The 18,065-nt window shown below is 32.4% G+C and overlaps 1 protein-coding gene across 2 annotated transcripts; it reads left to right on the top strand.

The window, feature by feature from the left end:
• The first annotated feature begins 13,235 nt into the window (after positions 1-13,235).
• Positions 13,236-17,907, top strand: LOC145631180 (ABSCISIC ACID-INSENSITIVE 5-like protein 2). Of its 2 annotated transcripts, none has more exons than XM_081683269.1 (4): positions 13,236-13,845; positions 14,167-15,284; positions 15,436-15,507; positions 17,459-17,907. In XM_081683269.1, exons 2-4 carry the CDS (start codon positions 14,418-14,420, stop codon positions 17,537-17,539), a joined length of 1,020 nt encoding a protein of 339 aa, XP_081539395.1. In that variant the 5' UTR covers positions 13,236-13,845; positions 14,167-14,417; the 3' UTR covers positions 17,540-17,907. The 2 variants fall into 2 exon arrangements, with proteins under 2 accessions (XP_081539395.1, XP_081539394.1); XM_081683268.1 differs by having other exon boundaries at positions 14,159-15,284.
• Positions 17,908-18,065: the final 158 nt, after the last annotated feature.

Genomic DNA, 18,065 nt, shown 5'->3' with positions numbered 1-18,065 from the left:
TGTTGTGAAGGTATAGGTTTATGTTAATATGAAGTAAGGCAGGGTGTTGTTGCTCGGCTTAATGCCCTTCTGAAGACTGAGGATACCCTCACTAGCAGTTCATACAATGTTCTCCTGAAGAGTTGTAAAGATTAGGTCATAGATTTTGGCAAGAAATGTCGAATCACACAGATTTGTATTGGTGGCTGTTGTAAATGTTCTAGTGCTGGTGTCTATGTAATGTTGTTTTTGAGGCTACTAGGCAAATGTAATGTGCAGTCATTTTGTTACTGATTTTTTTATTGCATCTTTGATCTAGTTTCATCTGTCATGTTTAATTCTTTATCTACTCCCCTCTACTCTTCTTTCTGTAATGAATTTAGGGGTCAATAGGATATCAATTTTTTAGTTAAATAGAAGTACATCTAAGTACATCAAATGAACCATATATAGGACAGATTAGGACCTCTTTTGTTTTTATTAATTATTACCCTTAAAATTCTCAATATTACCATCACCTAGATGCTAAATCATGTACTTGTTTGAAAAGTTTGGTTAATTGGCCCAGTAAATATGATGGCCAGTAAAGTAACTGAAGAAAAATCTCAGCGTGTTCTACAATGTTCAGAAATTAACTTCCTATTCCAAAAAAATTTCTCAAACAAATTACGATCAAGGACAACCATGAAGACAGACAAAATTGAAGACAAAGCCGATAGCAGAAGATGATACGGGAAGCAGATGATGAGCTGTTGTCTAATGTAATAGAACTTGCTGCTTGAAGCAGCGGAATTTTAACCCAAATGTAGCCTTTCGTGTACACAAGGTTGCTGATGAGTATGCTATCGGGGTTCATGGTGAGATAATTGTGGCAGGGTTAGGGTTTGATGTGAAGACCAGTTGGCTTCAAAGTGTAGTTTCAGAGTACCGTGAGATGGAAGAAGGTGGTGTTGATGTAGACTACTACTTTGTTGTAAGGGCTATGAATGTCCTTTTTGAGGAAGAAGGGGACATTGCAAGGCACTTGAGGTGCCACAAAAGTAGATAAAGAGGCGGAGAACGGTGTGGCTTCCTTCGTCCCATTGCAGGTAGACTTATATTTGAGCTTGTTAAGCAGAAGGTTCATTTCAGGTAGGTAGATGGCAAGGAATTTGGCATTGATTGAGGGAGGTTGAGGTTGGACAATTTCGGTGTGAGCTATCGAGTCTGGCTATGTTGTGTTTCTTTGTCTACGGGGAATGGTGAGACTTGAGAGTGCCATCAAGGCTAGACGTTTCGAGGACCTTGTTTTGAGTGCCTGAGATTAATCTTAGAAGAGGAATGCTTGCTTATAAAGCTCCCACCCTACCAAGTAGGACTGTTAAGAAGCCTTTGAGAATGTCATTCTCCCTTTGTTCGAAACCCCCTATCGCGATCAAGGGAAAAAGCAGGAGAGTGGCACATGGTGGCTTGACTTCGAAATTAGCAGGCTTAGCATTACAACCAATGTGGCTAAGTTGGAGGTCGGAGGGAGGGCATAGCAGGAGGGTGCCCTTGGCTGCGTTTATATGTGTTCTTCGTATTATCTTTTATCTTCACTTCAATATGAACTGGATACTTCTTACATATAGTAATAAAAATCGAACTCAACTCAAACCTCTTTTGTCATTTTTTGTTGATTCTTTCCAACTTCATCTCTAAAATCTCATTAGTTGAATTAATTGCCTTGTCATTGATCATCACACTATTATGTCCATCAACCACTTTAACACAACATTAAAGACCTCTCTTTTGTCAAAAAAAAATTAAAAATAAAATAAAAATAAAAAAACATTAAAGACCTCTTGTGATAACAACTAACACCACTACACCTATAATAATTATAAGTTTATAGCAACCAAAATATTACTTTTGTCAACAAACATAACTTAATGGATAGTTTTTTCTACTAACAATTTTACTATCATTATGAACTCTTTTGGTGTTTTTCACTGTTCCTAACAAATTTTCTCTCTTACTTTTGACCGTTACTTTCCCTTTTCCCTCTCTTCCTCTCGAGATATATATACAGACTATCGTCTTTTTCTTTCAACAAATAAAATTGTAATTAGCGAATAATAAAAAAGACATAATGGTAGTCAGTGAGGAGGGAGGATCGAGAATGGGGAGAAAACCGATAGAAAGAGAAATAAAATTATTTAAAATTATTTTTAAAATGATGGTTCATTGTTTAAGTTCATCCCAAAAAAGGCAACTAGAGCATTTTACTACTTTTAGTAGTAATAATACAATTTTGGCAGATTCCTAAGTTAAGTTATCGGCAAATAGTACAAAATTTCCTAATTTTAATGACTTTGGTGAAACAAAATAAAGCCTAAAAATAGTAAAGTACAGTACTGTTTAAGTGTTAAATTCAATTAATTTAGTGGACCACCAACGTTTATATTCACGCCCATGAATAGCCAACTCAGAAAAGCTGATATCAGATCTTTATGTTCCCATCACAAATATTTATTCCGTACACCATATATTTTATTATCGAGATTTATTATTATTTTTGCCAATTTTCCAATTTATAAAAGGATAGTGGGCAGACATTTTGGGGCATAATTAAACTTAATTCTCATTTATTGCTAACTGGTCAAATAGACTACACATTAAATAATCCTATTGGTACACATTGAGGAATTAACAAGATATTAATCTAAGGATAAAACTAAGGGTTGTATATGATATTCGACTGGTCACAAGTTTAAATCCTTGGACCTTTAATAAGAAATTAAGTAGAAACCAATGGTAGAATGATGCTTAGGATGTCTTATTTTAAGAAACGTCCCACAATTTCCAATTTTAAAGAGAAAAATTAAGGGTGTGTTCGGTAAAATATAGCTGTGAAGGTAGTTGTTAGCTGTGTAGGTAGCTTTTAGTTGTCAACAAGCTGTTAACTGTGAAGATAGACACTTTCGGTATGAGTGTTCGGTAAAGTAGCGGTTGACTACTTGTTACATTTAAAAATCATTATTTTATATTCAATACTATAGATTAAATTTTCAACAGCTACCTTTAATTTTAAAAGCTACCTCTAATTTTTCAACAGCTACTTTGCCAAACACTTATATTTTTTGTTAAGTAGTGATTTGACCAAGTCAAACCACTGAAAGCAACCTAAAAGCTACTCAAACGCTAGCGCCGAACACGCCCTAAATCAACTCAACTTAAGTAGCTTGAAGCACACCTATATAGTCGCTCTACAATTTTGTTCCCTTTCTATGTTGATCATATCATATGGTTATGAGATTTTTAGAACTAGAATAGTTGTTAGATTTTCCATTACTTATCTTATTTTATTGAACATCTCGTACAATTAATTAATTAGGTCATATTCTTTTGAATTTCTCTGCAGTCAATTTCAATTCAATTCAGATCATTTCAAATTAATTTAATTCAATTCAACTCAAATGAACAAAGGCATTACTATCTTCTTTTGAAAATTATTTTGGGAAAAAGAGGGGGGGGGGAAGGAAAAATTGCTAAAAATAATACAACTTTTGGCTCATTCTTTTTTAATAATACAACCTTTGGATTATTTTGTAATAATACAACATTTAGAAGGTGTTCATTTTAAACAAGATAAAATCAAATTTTCGGTGGACTTTGAGGTTAAGAAAGAGAAGGGATGGGTTTTTGGTGGTGGGGACGGGGAAGGGTGTAATATCACCTATCCTTCGCCCACCTCAAAACTCACCGAAAATTCGATTTAATCTTGTTTAAAATGAACCTCCCCTAAAGATTGTATTATTATAAAATAATCAAAAAGTTGTATTATTAAAAAAAAAAAATGGAACAAAGGTAATGACAAGTGTTGAAGAATTTGCTTTTAGTATAGGTTAGTAGAGATGGATATAAACAAAGTATTTTAAAAACTTATCAACTCTTATATTGTCGTATATAAAATATTTCTTAATCAGTTTTTTTTTTTTTTTTTTTTTTTTTGAAGGCAATCAGTTTAGTTTATTTATTTACTTACAGTTTTAAACTATCATAGGATTTGGTTTTTTTTTTTTTTTTTTTTTATAATTATAATTATTATTAAATGTCATTGTTGAAGTATATCCTACCAAATAACATATGTAAGGCCTTGTTTAGTTCACCTGATTTTTACTTATTTCAGAAAAAATAAGTTCAGATCAGATCAGATCAGAAAAAATAAGTTCAGATCAGATCAGATCAGGAAAAATAAGTTCAGATCAGATCAGATCAAAAAAAATAAGTTCAGATCAGATCATATCAGAAAAAATAAGTTCAGATCAGATCAGTTAAGTTCAAATTAAATACATATTATTATTATTATTATTATTATTATTATTATTATTATTATTATTATTATTATTATTATTATTATTATTATTATATCTCAAAAACAAAAAGTCATACAACCTACAATAAATTAGTGGGAAGCCGAGATACAATCTGGGCCCCCACTCCTCTAGCTATAGCAAAGTCTACCCTAGTAAAAATATGAGCTGCAGCACGTGCTCCAATGTCTTGCGTCGTCGAGAACCTCTGAATTCGCTTAAGCAACGCAATAGCCTCCTTCTCTAATTCACCAAATGAAGAAAAGGAGAAGGGAATGAACCCATATCCAATCGCCTGACAACGAGCCTCATACTTATCCCGCTTCCGCTGAGCTGCATCAGCCACAACCCGCTGAGCCTCATACTTATTATTATTATTATTATTATTATTATTATTATTATTATTATTATTATTATTATTATTATTATTATTATTATTATTATTATTATTATTATTATTATTATTATTATTATTATTATTATTATTATTATTATTATTATTATTAATATTATTATTACTATTATTATAATTATTATTACTATTATTATAATTATTATTATTACTATTATTATTATTGTTGTTGTTGTTCAAACAATAAACGATAATGATTAAATTTTCATTATAAGCTCCAAATTATAAACGTTTACAAATATAATTTTCATCATAAGAAGTTGTACTTCGTTCATTATAGCCTTAGGATTCTCGTTAAACAAATCATAATCTGCTCTTGGTTCGATTTCTATACCACTATCAATGGGTATATCCAACTCATGTAATCGAATAAAATTGTGAAGTGTGAATGCAGCAACCATAATCGCCAATTGATGTTTAGTGTCTATATTTGGCATCATTGTGAGTATTTTCCATTGAGATTTAAATTGTCCAAAACATCTCAAATCATTCCAATGATTTGTTACTAGTTTGATATTGAATTGCTTTCCACATTTTACGATCAAAGTACTCACTATTCTATCCCAATTAAGCTTTAAATATCCAAATTCTTTCATCTCCAAGCATATGTCCAACAATATCTCCGTACATTCTTCAGACCATGCTACCCTACCAGCCATTACACTATGATAAAGAGCACTTTGGAATCAATATTTCATGCATAAATTATAGACATTAATGTTGAATTGGCACCAGGATTATAATCAAAAGGATTCTTTTGAAATAAATGAATTGAACTGAAGATAAAATATTAATTGTGCTTTACATTTTCATTGATATTACTTGCATTAGGTCAAATGTAAAATTCATGAAATCAAATAAATGTATATTTTCCTACATTATAAAAAAACAATAGACAAATGATAAAATTAATGACATAGAGTGTTGAAGTATTTACCTATGATGGAGATAAAAGACAAACAACCTATTGAACAAATGAATAGAAAAATATTTTAGGAGATTGATTTAGAGTGTGAAAATTATGACACTAAGATGTTGTTTTAAATAGGAAAATAGAGGTGTTACCCATAGTTGTTCGGAATATTGAAATATGAAATGATAATTTTCAATTCAATTTAGTCAACCATTTACATTACCAAAAAATTTGTAAAATTCCCTATAAAGCTATGACAAATTTAATCTGCAATTTAGGTTTTTTAGGATCCCATTTTAATTATTTCTTATAAACAAATTCATTTATGATGTTGGATATTGTAAATAATAAAATTATCAAATATTACAAGTATATTACCTTGTACTATCTGATAATATTAATACTTTTAGGTTTCTTTTAAAATATTTGTAAGGGATCTAAAATATTTTATAATAATAATAATAATTTTCCTAACAATAATACTTCCTCCGTTTTGTTAATATTGCAACAAGGAGGAAATTACGCATCCCAAAACACATTTTATATGCTAAATATCTATAATTGTGTAAGAGTAAAAATTATAAAAAGTTGATATTGTGAAAGTATTAAATGAGACAAATCCAACAAGATCCCATTTGACTATATTTTGCTTAACATATAACTCATATTATATGGTCAAACAAGAGTGATGAATAGTGCAAAAAGTCCATTGTTGCAATATTAATAGAACGGAGGAAGTAGTAGTAGTAATAATAATAATAATAATAATAATAATAATAATAATAATAATAATAATAATAATAATAATAATAATAATAATAATAATAATAATAATAATAATAATAATAATAATAATAATAATAATAATAATAATAATAAAACATTAATATGTTTTTTTTAAAAAAACATTAATATTGATTAAAATAAAAGTAGAATATTGAAATAATTAAAATAAGTTCAGATCAGAAAAAATAAGTTCAGATCAGATCAGAAAAGATAAGTTCAGATCAGATCAGATCAGAAAAAATAAGTTCAGTTTAGATCAGATCAGAAAAAATAAGTTCAGATCAGATCAGATCAGAAAATATAAGTTCAGATCAGATCATATAAGATAAGATAAGATAAGATTAGATTAGACCAGACCAGATCAGCTAAAATCAGGTGAACTAAACAGGGCCTAAGTCTCACATTGAGAAATGAAGAGAGTGCAGTACTTAATAAGACTAAAGGGGCACTCCTCCTACTTCCATATTGGGATTAAACCATTTTTAGACTTGTAAATTGGACTCTCTCTCTTAGTTTGCGGATACGGCCTAGACTCGTGTGTAACAATCACCTTTATTTTACCTTTATTAAAAATTACTACTTGGGAATATTCTGTGAGCCCATGAGTAAATGAGTTAGGGTAGCCACCAACACAAGCACGTGCAATCCTTGATTCCTAGTATTTATAATTTCAATAAAAAAAAATAATAAATAAAAAATAAAAAATAGGCTACATCTTATGGACATGTATATAGAGTTTGGAGTAATTTGTTCCCTTGCTTATTAATGGCTAAATAAGGAAAGAAATTAGCTTTTTTGGCAATAATTTTGTACAATGATCAATCTTATGTTAAGTTTTTGCAATGTCTTCGATCGACAAGATTTAATTACGTACCTATGAAATGATTTTATAATTTGTATATGTCACGAGAATAATTAAAGCACCAATAATTAGGATTAAATTAAATTGGTATTTGGAATAAGATTTATATGTGAGATTTGGATGCTAATTTCAAAGTATAATAAACTAATTGATTAATTTATTCAAGATAAACTTTTGCTTCTCGATCTTAATAAAGTTAGTGTTAGGTGATGAACTATGGTGAGTTTAGCTGTATATATAGAACATCTTATTCTTAGTGAGCTTTGCTTTAATATTGTCATGGTGTATTTTTATGGTATAATTCAATTGAATATTTAAGATAATAACCTAATACAGTACTCATGTTATATAAAAGGTTAAAATTCAATATACATAAACTTTAATGTTAATGATTAGTGAATTAAATAAGAATAACATATTTCTCTCGATCTAAGAGTTATTCTACACATTTTCTATACGACTTCGATTGAGTGACTCGAGTCAAAGATACATTGCTACTTAGCTTGTCTGTTTTATCTATTAAATTAATCTGCACTGAAAAAAAATTAAAATTGTTGTGTATCTTTTTCAGTGCGTTTAACAGTAAATGTTATAAAGTCGTAAGTATGTGAAGTATGCTTTATTGGCTTGATGTACAATTGCTTTTATTTAAATTTTGACATGTTTTTTTTTTTAAAAAAATAAATTAATTAAAAGGTAAATAAATATCCAAAACAACACCAATGTCCAATAATTATATGAAAATTTCACAAATAAATGCATGTGAAATGTCAACAAATTTAAATCTAAATTTCACACGTCAAGACGCTCCAAAACTTATATAAAATGTCTAATAACTTATATAGCTATATCACCTCATCAATGTAACACTTCTTATCCTTTTGTCTTGATAAAACAGTGATGAATTAATCCATGCTATCCTTTTAGACAAAAAAAAAATCTTTATATTTATGTGACGGTGAGCCTAGACACACACTATACTTTATTTTTATTAATTACTCTTTCTCCAATTTATATCCTTATTGCAAAACTTTAACTTCAGCATATATATATATATATATATATATATATATATATATATATATATATAATAAGTACTTATGTCCTTTAGATTACACCATAGAGGGTCAAACTTTAAAAACTTTAACCATGAATATTGTCATAGCATATCTCATTTGATGTACATGTACACTTTAAGGCATGTTTTAGACTCTTATATATCATCTAAAATCACATATGACAATATTTAAGGGGTGATAGGAATAGCATAAATGATGTTTTTTTTTTAAATTTAAAAAAAAGCGTAAATAAAGTTGGAATAATAATTCCTCAAAAAAAAAAAAAAGTTGGAATAATAAAGAAGCAAAGTAGAGTTACAGTGTATCAAATTAAAGTAAAGTTACAGTGTATCAATGGGCTTTGTATGCAAAACAATGGGCTAGCCCATATATTTAGGTAATAAATTCAGAAGACATAAATTGCAGCCCAACATGGTGGGGTGGGGTCCAGTGTCCACTTTTGAAGAGTTGGAAATTTGGAATGTTACATGCTCAACATTTGTCAGCACCTCAGAGTGTTACACGCATTTAGAGGGAGAATTATGACGTGACTTTAATAAAAATACAAAATGTGTGAATTATTTCTTGTTTAAACTAACTTTGTTTTTAAATATTAAATCAATACGTTGTACCCCACATTTGCAGTGTAGTAGAACTGTAGAAGTATTTTATTTTCTGTGTCAAAAAAGAAGTATTTTATTTTATTATTATTATAATTTTTTTTAATATAGAGGTAAGATAAAAAATATTAGTAAGCCCTCTTAATACTTTCTCCGTTTCTATTTAGTTGACGCGTTTGATTTAGGCACATATATTAAGGAGAAGAGAGAGAGTGAGAGAGAATGGAAAAGCAAGTGGGGTAGCTTGTAAATGCAAGGTAAAAAAAATTTACCCCAAAACGTGTCAACTAAAAAAAACTTCCTAAAAAGGAATATGTGTCAACTAAAAAGAAACAAAGGTAGTATATTAGAAGAAAGAATAGAGAACAAATTAGAGTATAAGTATGCTATACAAGTATCAAGTTAAGATTGGTCTATATCCCATTAGTGACACTTTGAGTTGGGGGATTCCTTACCTTTTTCCTCACTTTTAAAATGTTTAACTCGTTAACCCAGGCCGAAAGGACTTGTGAGAGGTTCCGGCATCGACCCTTATAAGGCCCTTCTTCTTACCAACCCAAAAAAAAAAGTATGATATGCAAGTTTACAACCGGAGCACATGAATTCAAAGGTCGCCCATTATCCAATATGATCATATCAGGTCGCATCAGTTCATGTTAGAAAATTTTAAAATAAATTGGTTTGGTTGTTTAATTTTTACTAAAGTATATCACTCTCTTAAAATAAAATCTAAAATATTAGTAATGACTTTATTTTGCATTTTTGTTCAAACAATATATCACTCTCTTAAAAATTTTAAAATAATAGAAGTAGCAAATCTCATTTTAGTTTGGTTGTTGAATTTTTACTAAAATTTGAGACGTAAACAATAAAGTGTGTCTAGTTTGATTTTGGGATGTTTGTTTGTTTACCAATCACTCACATTCCACTTGAAGTTATTTTATGCAGTCATAAGCATGATGTGAATTGAATCATACTATAAAGCTAGCATACAAATCATAGCTATAGATTATACAAAAATTAAAAACAAAATAATGTGTTTTTTCTTCGTTCACAAAGAAACATATAATACCAAAAACATATACTAATTCAATTTGAAGAACACAAAAATTTAATAAAAGTAAATATAAGTATAATAAAATGAACAATTGAACATTAAGGCCCTGTTTAGTTCGCCTTATATTTGCTTATCTTGACTTATCTGATCTGGTCTGGTCTGATATGATTTGATTTGAATGTCAGATTTGACTAAACTTTGACCTTAAAAATACGATGATCTATACGGAAAAATTATCAAGTGGAGTCTTGTTAGATTCGTAATAATGTGTATTTTATTAATATGTGATTTTTAGAATTTTTTAATTACGAAATTAAAGATATTTAGCGATAAAAACTGCACATAAAACGATGATCTGATCTGAACTTATTTTTTCTAATCTGATATGATAAATAAGGTGAACTAAACAAGGCCTAACTCTCTAAGGGCTTGCCCCTCTCCTTCACCAAAAAAAAAAAAAAAAAAAAAAATCAAAAAAAATCTAAAACATGCCCTAAAATCTCGACAGGTCAAGAACACAAAGTAATAATGGAAAAAATTGATTGGAAAACAAAATTTTTTTCTAGTGTAAAATTACTCGTAAAATCTATTATATATTCTCGTTTTGTTCTTTAATGTTCTTTACTATTATTACTACATATAACATGAAAACAACAAACAAATATTTTACACTGTTGTAAAAAATGGATGATTTACAAAAATATAGCTTTTAAGAAACTTATTTACGGTTTTGCATTGAAATGAAACTTATTTACAAAAATACAGTCTACGTATGCTTGGAGATACATTTGGGATAATTTTTTTTCTTTAGAGGCAAACCTCTACCTTAAGTAGCGGTTATAGTCTAAAACCGCTACGTACTTGAGGTAGCGGGGTTTGTCTTTAGTACTCTAAGTAAAGATACAACTAATCAATTTATAAAGGGTAAAACCGCTACCTCAAGTAGCAGTGAGTACATAAACCGCTACTTGAGGTAGAGGTTTTACTCTGAAAAATATTAAAATAAAAAAACTTATCCGAGCCTACGTGGACAGTAATTCCGTAATTAAGTTTCATTCCGACGCAAAAGTGTAAATAAGTTTTAAAATAACCATACTTTCGTAAATCATCCGTAAAAAAATTACATACAAAACTACTCCGTATAAACATTAACTAGTGTTTATCCCGGATCGGTACTTTAAATTTTATTGTATTATAGTTATCACCTGTTATATTTTATGTAGATGAATTTGACTTTTAATTTTATTTTATGAGGTACATAATAATCTAAAGTACATCTTTTTAGTTTAGATTTAATCTAAGAAAACATTTTGTGTTCTAGCTAGTATATAGTACGGAGTACCCCGTAATACTAAACAAATAGCAACTGTAAAATTATAAATAAATACACTCTCATGGTCTACATTAACTATATTTAAAAAGAATATATAAACAATATTATTAGATAGCAAAGATGGTCTAACTTCTTATTTATTTTCTAATTGACCCGAGTTCAATTCTTGCCATAAGCATTTTTTAGTTGACGTGTATCAGACCACCAAAACGCAACCAAATCGCAGACCCCCAAATCCAACCAACTCGCACGTCCACCTAATCCAACCAACTCGCACGACGACGACTTTGAAAAAGGTAAAAGGGGCGGCGAACTGGAGTTGGAGAAATCGGCGACTGTCACGAGTACGAGGGTCGCGCGACAATCGAGGGTAATTGAAACCCGATCTAGGGGTGTGCAGAAATGGACCTGGACCGGAAAACCGATCGGGACCGGACCGGAATTGGCCCGGACCGGTTGATTCCGGTCCGGTATTCGGTCCTCACAAATTAGGGATTCTGAGTTTCCGGTCCGGTCCGGGTAAAAACCGGAATATTCCGGTCCGGACCGGAATGGACCGGAATATGTAATTTTGTAATTTTTTGGGTGAAAATTTTATGTTTAAATTTCTTAAAAATTTAGGTACAAAACTTGTAATTTATAAATTATAGGTGTAAAATAGGAAAATACGCAAACAAAAACAAGACGTTAAAAATGTATGTATATATTAAGATACTAAAATGAAAAAAAATAATAAAAAAATAAAGTAACCGGACCGGACCGGAATAAACAGGTCTGGACCGGAACCCGGACCGGTTGATTACGGTCCGGTCCCGGTCCCCCAAAAAATTCGATTCCGGGTTCCGGTCCATCCCGGTCCCGATCCGGTCCGGTCCGGTCCGGTTTTGGACCGGTGCACAGCCCTAACCCGATCTACCTCACCACCACCATCAAATTGAGACCCGACCTCATCACCATCAAGAACCGAAACCCCATATTGCCACCATGATTTGAAATGCGCCCCCAACCACGAGAGAAGAGATGGTGCGGTGGATCTGAGTCGTGGTGGATCTGAGTCGTGGTGGTGCGGTGAGAGAAGAGAGAGAAAAGAGGATAGGGATGGTGCTGGTGGTGGTTAAGAGGGAGGAGAGAGAAAAATTGGTGGTGTTGGTGGTGGATATGGTTGTGAGGGAGAAGAGAGAATGTGGGTTAGGGTTTTAATTAGGAATAAATTAATTTGGGTTAAAGAGTTAATATGTTGTTTATTAAAGTTAAGTAAAATTTAGTAGGGGTATGGTGGTAATTTTACATAAAAAAAATTTACTAAAAGAGGTAACTTTTGGTTTGTTGCACATAATGTGTAGTTTCCGTTTTGGAAAATTGTTGCAGATTTTATGAAACGGAGGTTGTAGTATAGATTTACTCCCTCCGTCCCCGAAAGAACGACCCATTTGGCCTAATTTTAGTCCCAAAAAGAATGACCCATTTGCATTAAAATCCCCACCAATTTGCAATAATATTTGTGCAAAATTAGCTTCCCCATATAAAATTTTGTTTCTCTATGTATTTTTATTACTTACTCTCTCTACTTTTTTACAAACCCCGTGTAAATTTATCTTTTCAATATACTTTTAATTCTTTTTATTTAACTTTTTTAATACCCGCAAAATCAACCCAAATGGGTCGTTCTTTCGGTAACGGAGATAGTATAAGCATAATTTATGGACTTACGGTGAAATGTACATATTCGTATAATATATGGGTCCAATTCTGCTCACAAAATACGGAGTAAAAAATAAAAATGGGTCCCCAATCTCCCTTTAAAGTTATGTGCATTGTGCAGCAGCAAAACGTAACACTTCTCAATTTTTTTTTTGGTTTTTCTTTTCTTTAACAATTCCTTTGAATTTTATGATTTTAATTTGTATTTTAAGCTTTTTATTGTATAATTACAATTAATTTTTTAATTATTTTTTCTTTGAAAATTAATTTTTTAAAAAATTCATCAGATCTGATCTTGCGGCGTTTTGCTCTGTCGAAGCCTCTGTTTCTCTCTCCTCCCTACCATCCCAACAACACTTTCACTTGACACACTAAAATCTCCTTTTGTTTTCTTCTGTTTTTTGGGTCTTCTTTTTATTTTTGATATTTATTTTATAACTACTACTAATTTAGGTTATAATTCTTGTTTCCACTTCCAATTTCTTAATCCCCAAATTGAAAAAAAAAAAAAAAAATCCCTTCTCCTCTCTCTAAATTCTTCTTCTTTTAGATGAAGAAAATGTAGTGTCTTTTTCACAAATTAATGGGATTTTTCCATATTTACTTGGGTAATTTTTCTGGGTAATTTCTAATTTTGTCTGGGTAACTTTTTTCTATTTAAATATATAAAAAATTTCGTTTTTTTGCTCATTATAATGATGATCTTGTGCACTGTATAAATAAATTAGCTTCAAATGGCAGAATGTGATTCTGGTGGGATTTTCTAACGACTAATTTAATAAATTATCTGGTGGGTATCTCTCTATCTTTCTCTCTCTTAAATTATCAAGCTCTTGTTGTTGACTGTGTATTAAATGTTGATTATTTTGTTAATTAAATTAGTAGTAATAATATTAATAAATTTATACAGTACCATGATTCTATATTTGTGTTAATTTATTGATCTGGGGTTCTTCTTTTTGTGTATGGTTTCTGGGGTTTTTGGGTTTCTCCTTTTTTCCCCAAAAACTCTCATTTTTGTTGTCTTTCTTTCCCCCCTTAAACCCTAATTTTCTAGCTTTTTTAAACAATGATTCAATGTTTAATGTGTGATTCCTTTACAGGGGTGCAGCTAATTTGGGTTGCATGTGTTGTTCACAAGACCTTTCTTGTTGATTCCTCAATTGTATGGTGTAGTACTTGTCATTTCTGATAGAAAGGGTTTATCTTGCATTGCCAAATACATAGGGTTTATGTTTGTGTCTGTGATTGAGATTGAGATTGCAAAGGCGAAACCGGGTTTTGGGTTTTTGTAAAGAGATATATATATAGATAGGTGTTGTAGATGGATATATATAAGTATCTATGAAGTGTGTGATTTGAATGGGTACTCAAACAATGGGATCTCAAGGTGGTATAGGTGATAGTTCAGTACCAAAGCCTCCAAGTTTATCTAGACAAGGTTCATTGTATAGCCTTACACTTGATGAGGTACAAAATCAGTTGGGAAATTTGGGGAAACCCTTAAGTAGTATGAATCTAGATGAGCTTCTTAGGAATGTGTGGACAGTGGAAGCTAACCAGACTGTTGGAGGAAGTAGTAGTAATGATGTTGATAGTGGTGCTCAAAATCTTAACCAGGGTGTTCCTGGGGAGGCGTCTCTTAATCGACAATCGAGTTTTAATTTGTCTCGGGATCTAAGTAAGAAGACGGTTGATGAAGTTTGGAGGGAGATTCAGCAGGTGAAGGAGAGGAATCCTGAGAGGCAAAATACACTAGGTGAGATGACATTGGAAGATTTCTTGGTTCAAGCTGGGATTGTTCTTGATGCAGCTGGTGGTAATGGTGGTGGTGGAAATGAGAATGATACTAGCAGTGCTGTTCAATGTAACTTGGGGGGTATTGATCCAAACTCTGGGCGACATTCGAATGTTCCGCAACATGCTCAGTGGATGCCTTACCAGCTACTTCCACAGCAGCAACAGCATAGTATGATGACAATGTTTATGCCAGGACACCATGTCCCTCAACCTATTGCTGTCAGTGGCGGAGCTCTCTCAGATACAGCTTACCCCGATGCTCAATTGGCTGTTACAACTACTCCTTTGATGGGAACGTTGTCCGATACACAGGCAATTGGTCGGAAGAGGCTTGCTCCGGGAGATGTGGTTGAAAAGACTGTAGAGAGGAGGCAGAAGCGAATGATTAAGAATAGAGAATCTGCTGCGCGTTCACGAGCCAGGAAACAGGTTAAATACAGATTATTGTCTCTAATTTTGCTTTGCATGTGTATAAATTTCGGTTCCTGTCTTACATTCTGTTATCCAATTGGTAGAATTTTGTTTCTACTTTGTCTCTGATCCTCCATTCTCATGCTAAAGTTGTGATTATGGTGGACAGGCTTATACCAACGAGTTGGAAAACAAAGTTCAACGGCTAGAAGAGGAAAACGAAAGGCTACGGAGAATGAGGGTATGTTCTGGTACCATATTATAGTATTCATGGTTGTGAAATTTGCATTTTAAAAGGTCCTATTTTATACTAGTGCTGCAGTTGTACTATCTGAATCCCCTTTCTCTTAAAGTGAGGGAAATTCGGTCTTCTATTGGATAATCTTGTGGTAGAGTCTCCACTTTTAAAATTTGTTGCGATAGTGTATCTTTGATGTAGTACTTGATAACTCACATTAACAGTTGGTGTGTAGTCAGAAAATAATAAACATTCATTTTGTAAGGCTAGATTTTGACATCTTACTAGATGGTATTTTGAGCAGTTTGCAGTTTGATTGGCAAATCACAAGCTAGTTGCATTCTTTAGGCAGTAGATGGATGAAAGCAATTATCTGGATCTAATTAGAGTGTCTAAACAAATTCAAAGGTTAGGATTCAACTATTTGAAATAACATTTTCCGACTCAGTGTTTCATATAAAGGCAGATGGGATGACTTTCCAAAAAAATATATATTCAGTCTTGGCAAATTAAACCAATATTACTCCATACTTGTTCGTTGGCTGGTATGGCTTGAAAACAGTGGCTTGTTGATTTAGAAATTTTATGATTTCTTGGTTGGGGAGTTTTGGTCTGAAATGTATACTTGGTGTCTCTAACTCACTATCATTGAGATTAGCCCTTTAGGCTTTTCACCTGCATACTCTTTGGCTTCTGTGCATGGCCAACTCATAATGAAATTGTATCTGAAGTAGTCTATCAGATTTCCTTATAATAGATGCATTTCTAGCCTCACCCTAGCCCTAATATTTCTGTAACTCCCATATCATTTTTTTTCTTTTCTGTTGTTTGTTTGGTTTTGGTTGGATGGACGGGAATTTACTACACAATCATACATGGTGTAAGCCGTGTGACTGAGCAGTTGAGCACAAGAGTAGTATGTTTGCAAAAATTCTGAAGAGTGCTCCTTTTTATGTATAATAATGGATATAGACATCTTTATAGTTTTTCAGTTTGCTGCTTACATCAGTAAGGGTGGTTAATTCACCCTGCATTTAGCTGGGCATGCAATGTCCTGGAGAAAGCCAGTCTCATAGTAACAAAGTTGCCCTTTGCTTGCATGTTTTTCTTTGATAAACATGGTATTGCTAATCATCAAGCTACCTTTTCCCCTTATAGCCTCTAGGCTGATTTTAGGTTCTGAAGCAGCTTTTTTCTAGTAACTCTTGGGTGAAAGTACATCCCGTGATAATATTTTTTTCTTCTTCTCTGTATCAGTTATGGCTGACTGGCTGTGCTTTCAAAGTGCTGACTAATATGTTTAATAATTGTTAACAGGCGCTGAGTGAATGCTGACCAGTATCTATAGTTCAATACCGTCTCATGTTAAATGATACTTAGTCGTTATTTCATATACTGTTTTCATCTTGCATTTTGTGACTTTTGATGACACTGTAAGGTCATGATAGAGGTGGCTAATGGGCTGGGTTTTCCCTTGCCCAAACTCCCAGACCCAGTGAAGGTCCACCTTGGATCATCAGTACATGGGTCTTGGGTCATGCCTTCTAAATCTGACCTAGCTAGCCCGGTCTATAAAGCAAATTGATAAATCTAGGCCCTCTTGAATCAGCCTGGCCAAGGCTTGTAACCTGTCTGTGAACCACATCAGTCCAAGCCTGGGTTCCATCCCTGCAGCCCAGTTGGCTATAAACTAGCTCAGGGCTGTTAGCCACTACGAGTCTTGGATTCAACTAACTTCTAGCTCAACATATCTTACTAGATGATTGTTTAATAAATGGCTTGTAACAAGTCTGTGAACCACATCAGTCCATATGTTGCTAGCTGTGTAGTTTTAAGTTATCTTTATCACTATATTTGATTCATGTGAGCATGATTAATTTCAAAAACTTGTACTAAGTTGTGTTTTTCTAGACTGATCCTTCCTTTGCCCTTTATGATGATTATCTGTTGACAGGAGGTGGAGAAGGCCCTGCCAAGCGTTCCCCCTCCTCAACCCAAATACCAGCTCCGACGAACAAGCTCAGCACCTCTCTAGCGATCTGTTCATGAGCAGTTGTACGATGCAAAGCCGTGGAAAAAAGAGTGTACGACCTTATAGTGTTTAACGAGCAAAGCTAACTGTTGTCCTGGAATGTCTGCATCTTTCATGTCAGATTGTTCATCTTTGTAACTTTTCTACTTCTCCCCCCTTTCTCATAAATCTGGCAGTTCTCCTAGTCTGCAACTGCTGCTGATTTTCCTAGGTTTTTTTTTTTCCTCTCTTTTTTAATTCCTTTTTATTTATTTATTTTTTTTACCAGTTTCTTCTATTCCTTTGTGAGTAGCCTGTGTATGTACATTTTAAGTATCGAACGAATCTTAAGAGAGTTGCAAGAAAAGGAAAAAAGAAAATTTTAGAATGCAGCTAATGTTCACTCATAGTTGTCTCGTTTTATTGTTTGGTCGAAATTACTGCTTGAATTGCTAATTTCTGGTTCATGATTTGTATTTTCTTGTATGTGAGACGCGCCTTCCATCATTTAGATAGTTACTGGTAAATTGGCTGTAAAATATGTGTACTC

Source organism: Chenopodium album, chromosome 5 (genome assembly GCF_948465745.1).
Source record: "Chenopodium album chromosome 5, dcCheAlbu1.1, whole genome shotgun sequence".
Classification (NCBI taxonomy): Eukaryota; Viridiplantae; Streptophyta; class Magnoliopsida; order Caryophyllales; family Amaranthaceae; genus Chenopodium; species Chenopodium album.
The sequence above is the reverse complement of the archived record's forward strand: the minus strand, read 5'-3'. Positions and strand labels throughout refer to the sequence as shown.

Excerpts from the sequence above, each read along its gene's own strand:
- LOC145631180 (XM_081683269.1), top strand. The coding sequence starts at position 14,418 with ATGGGTACTCAAACAATGGGATCTCAAGGTGGTATAGGTGATAGTTCA. Across the intron at positions 15,285-15,435 it reads GTTCACGAGCCAGGAAACAG|GCTTATACCAACGAGTTGGA; the intron begins GTTAAATACAGA and ends TATGGTGGACAG. Across the intron at positions 15,508-17,458 it reads AAAGGCTACGGAGAATGAGG|GAGGTGGAGAAGGCCCTGCC; the intron begins GTATGTTCTGGT and ends ATCTGTTGACAG.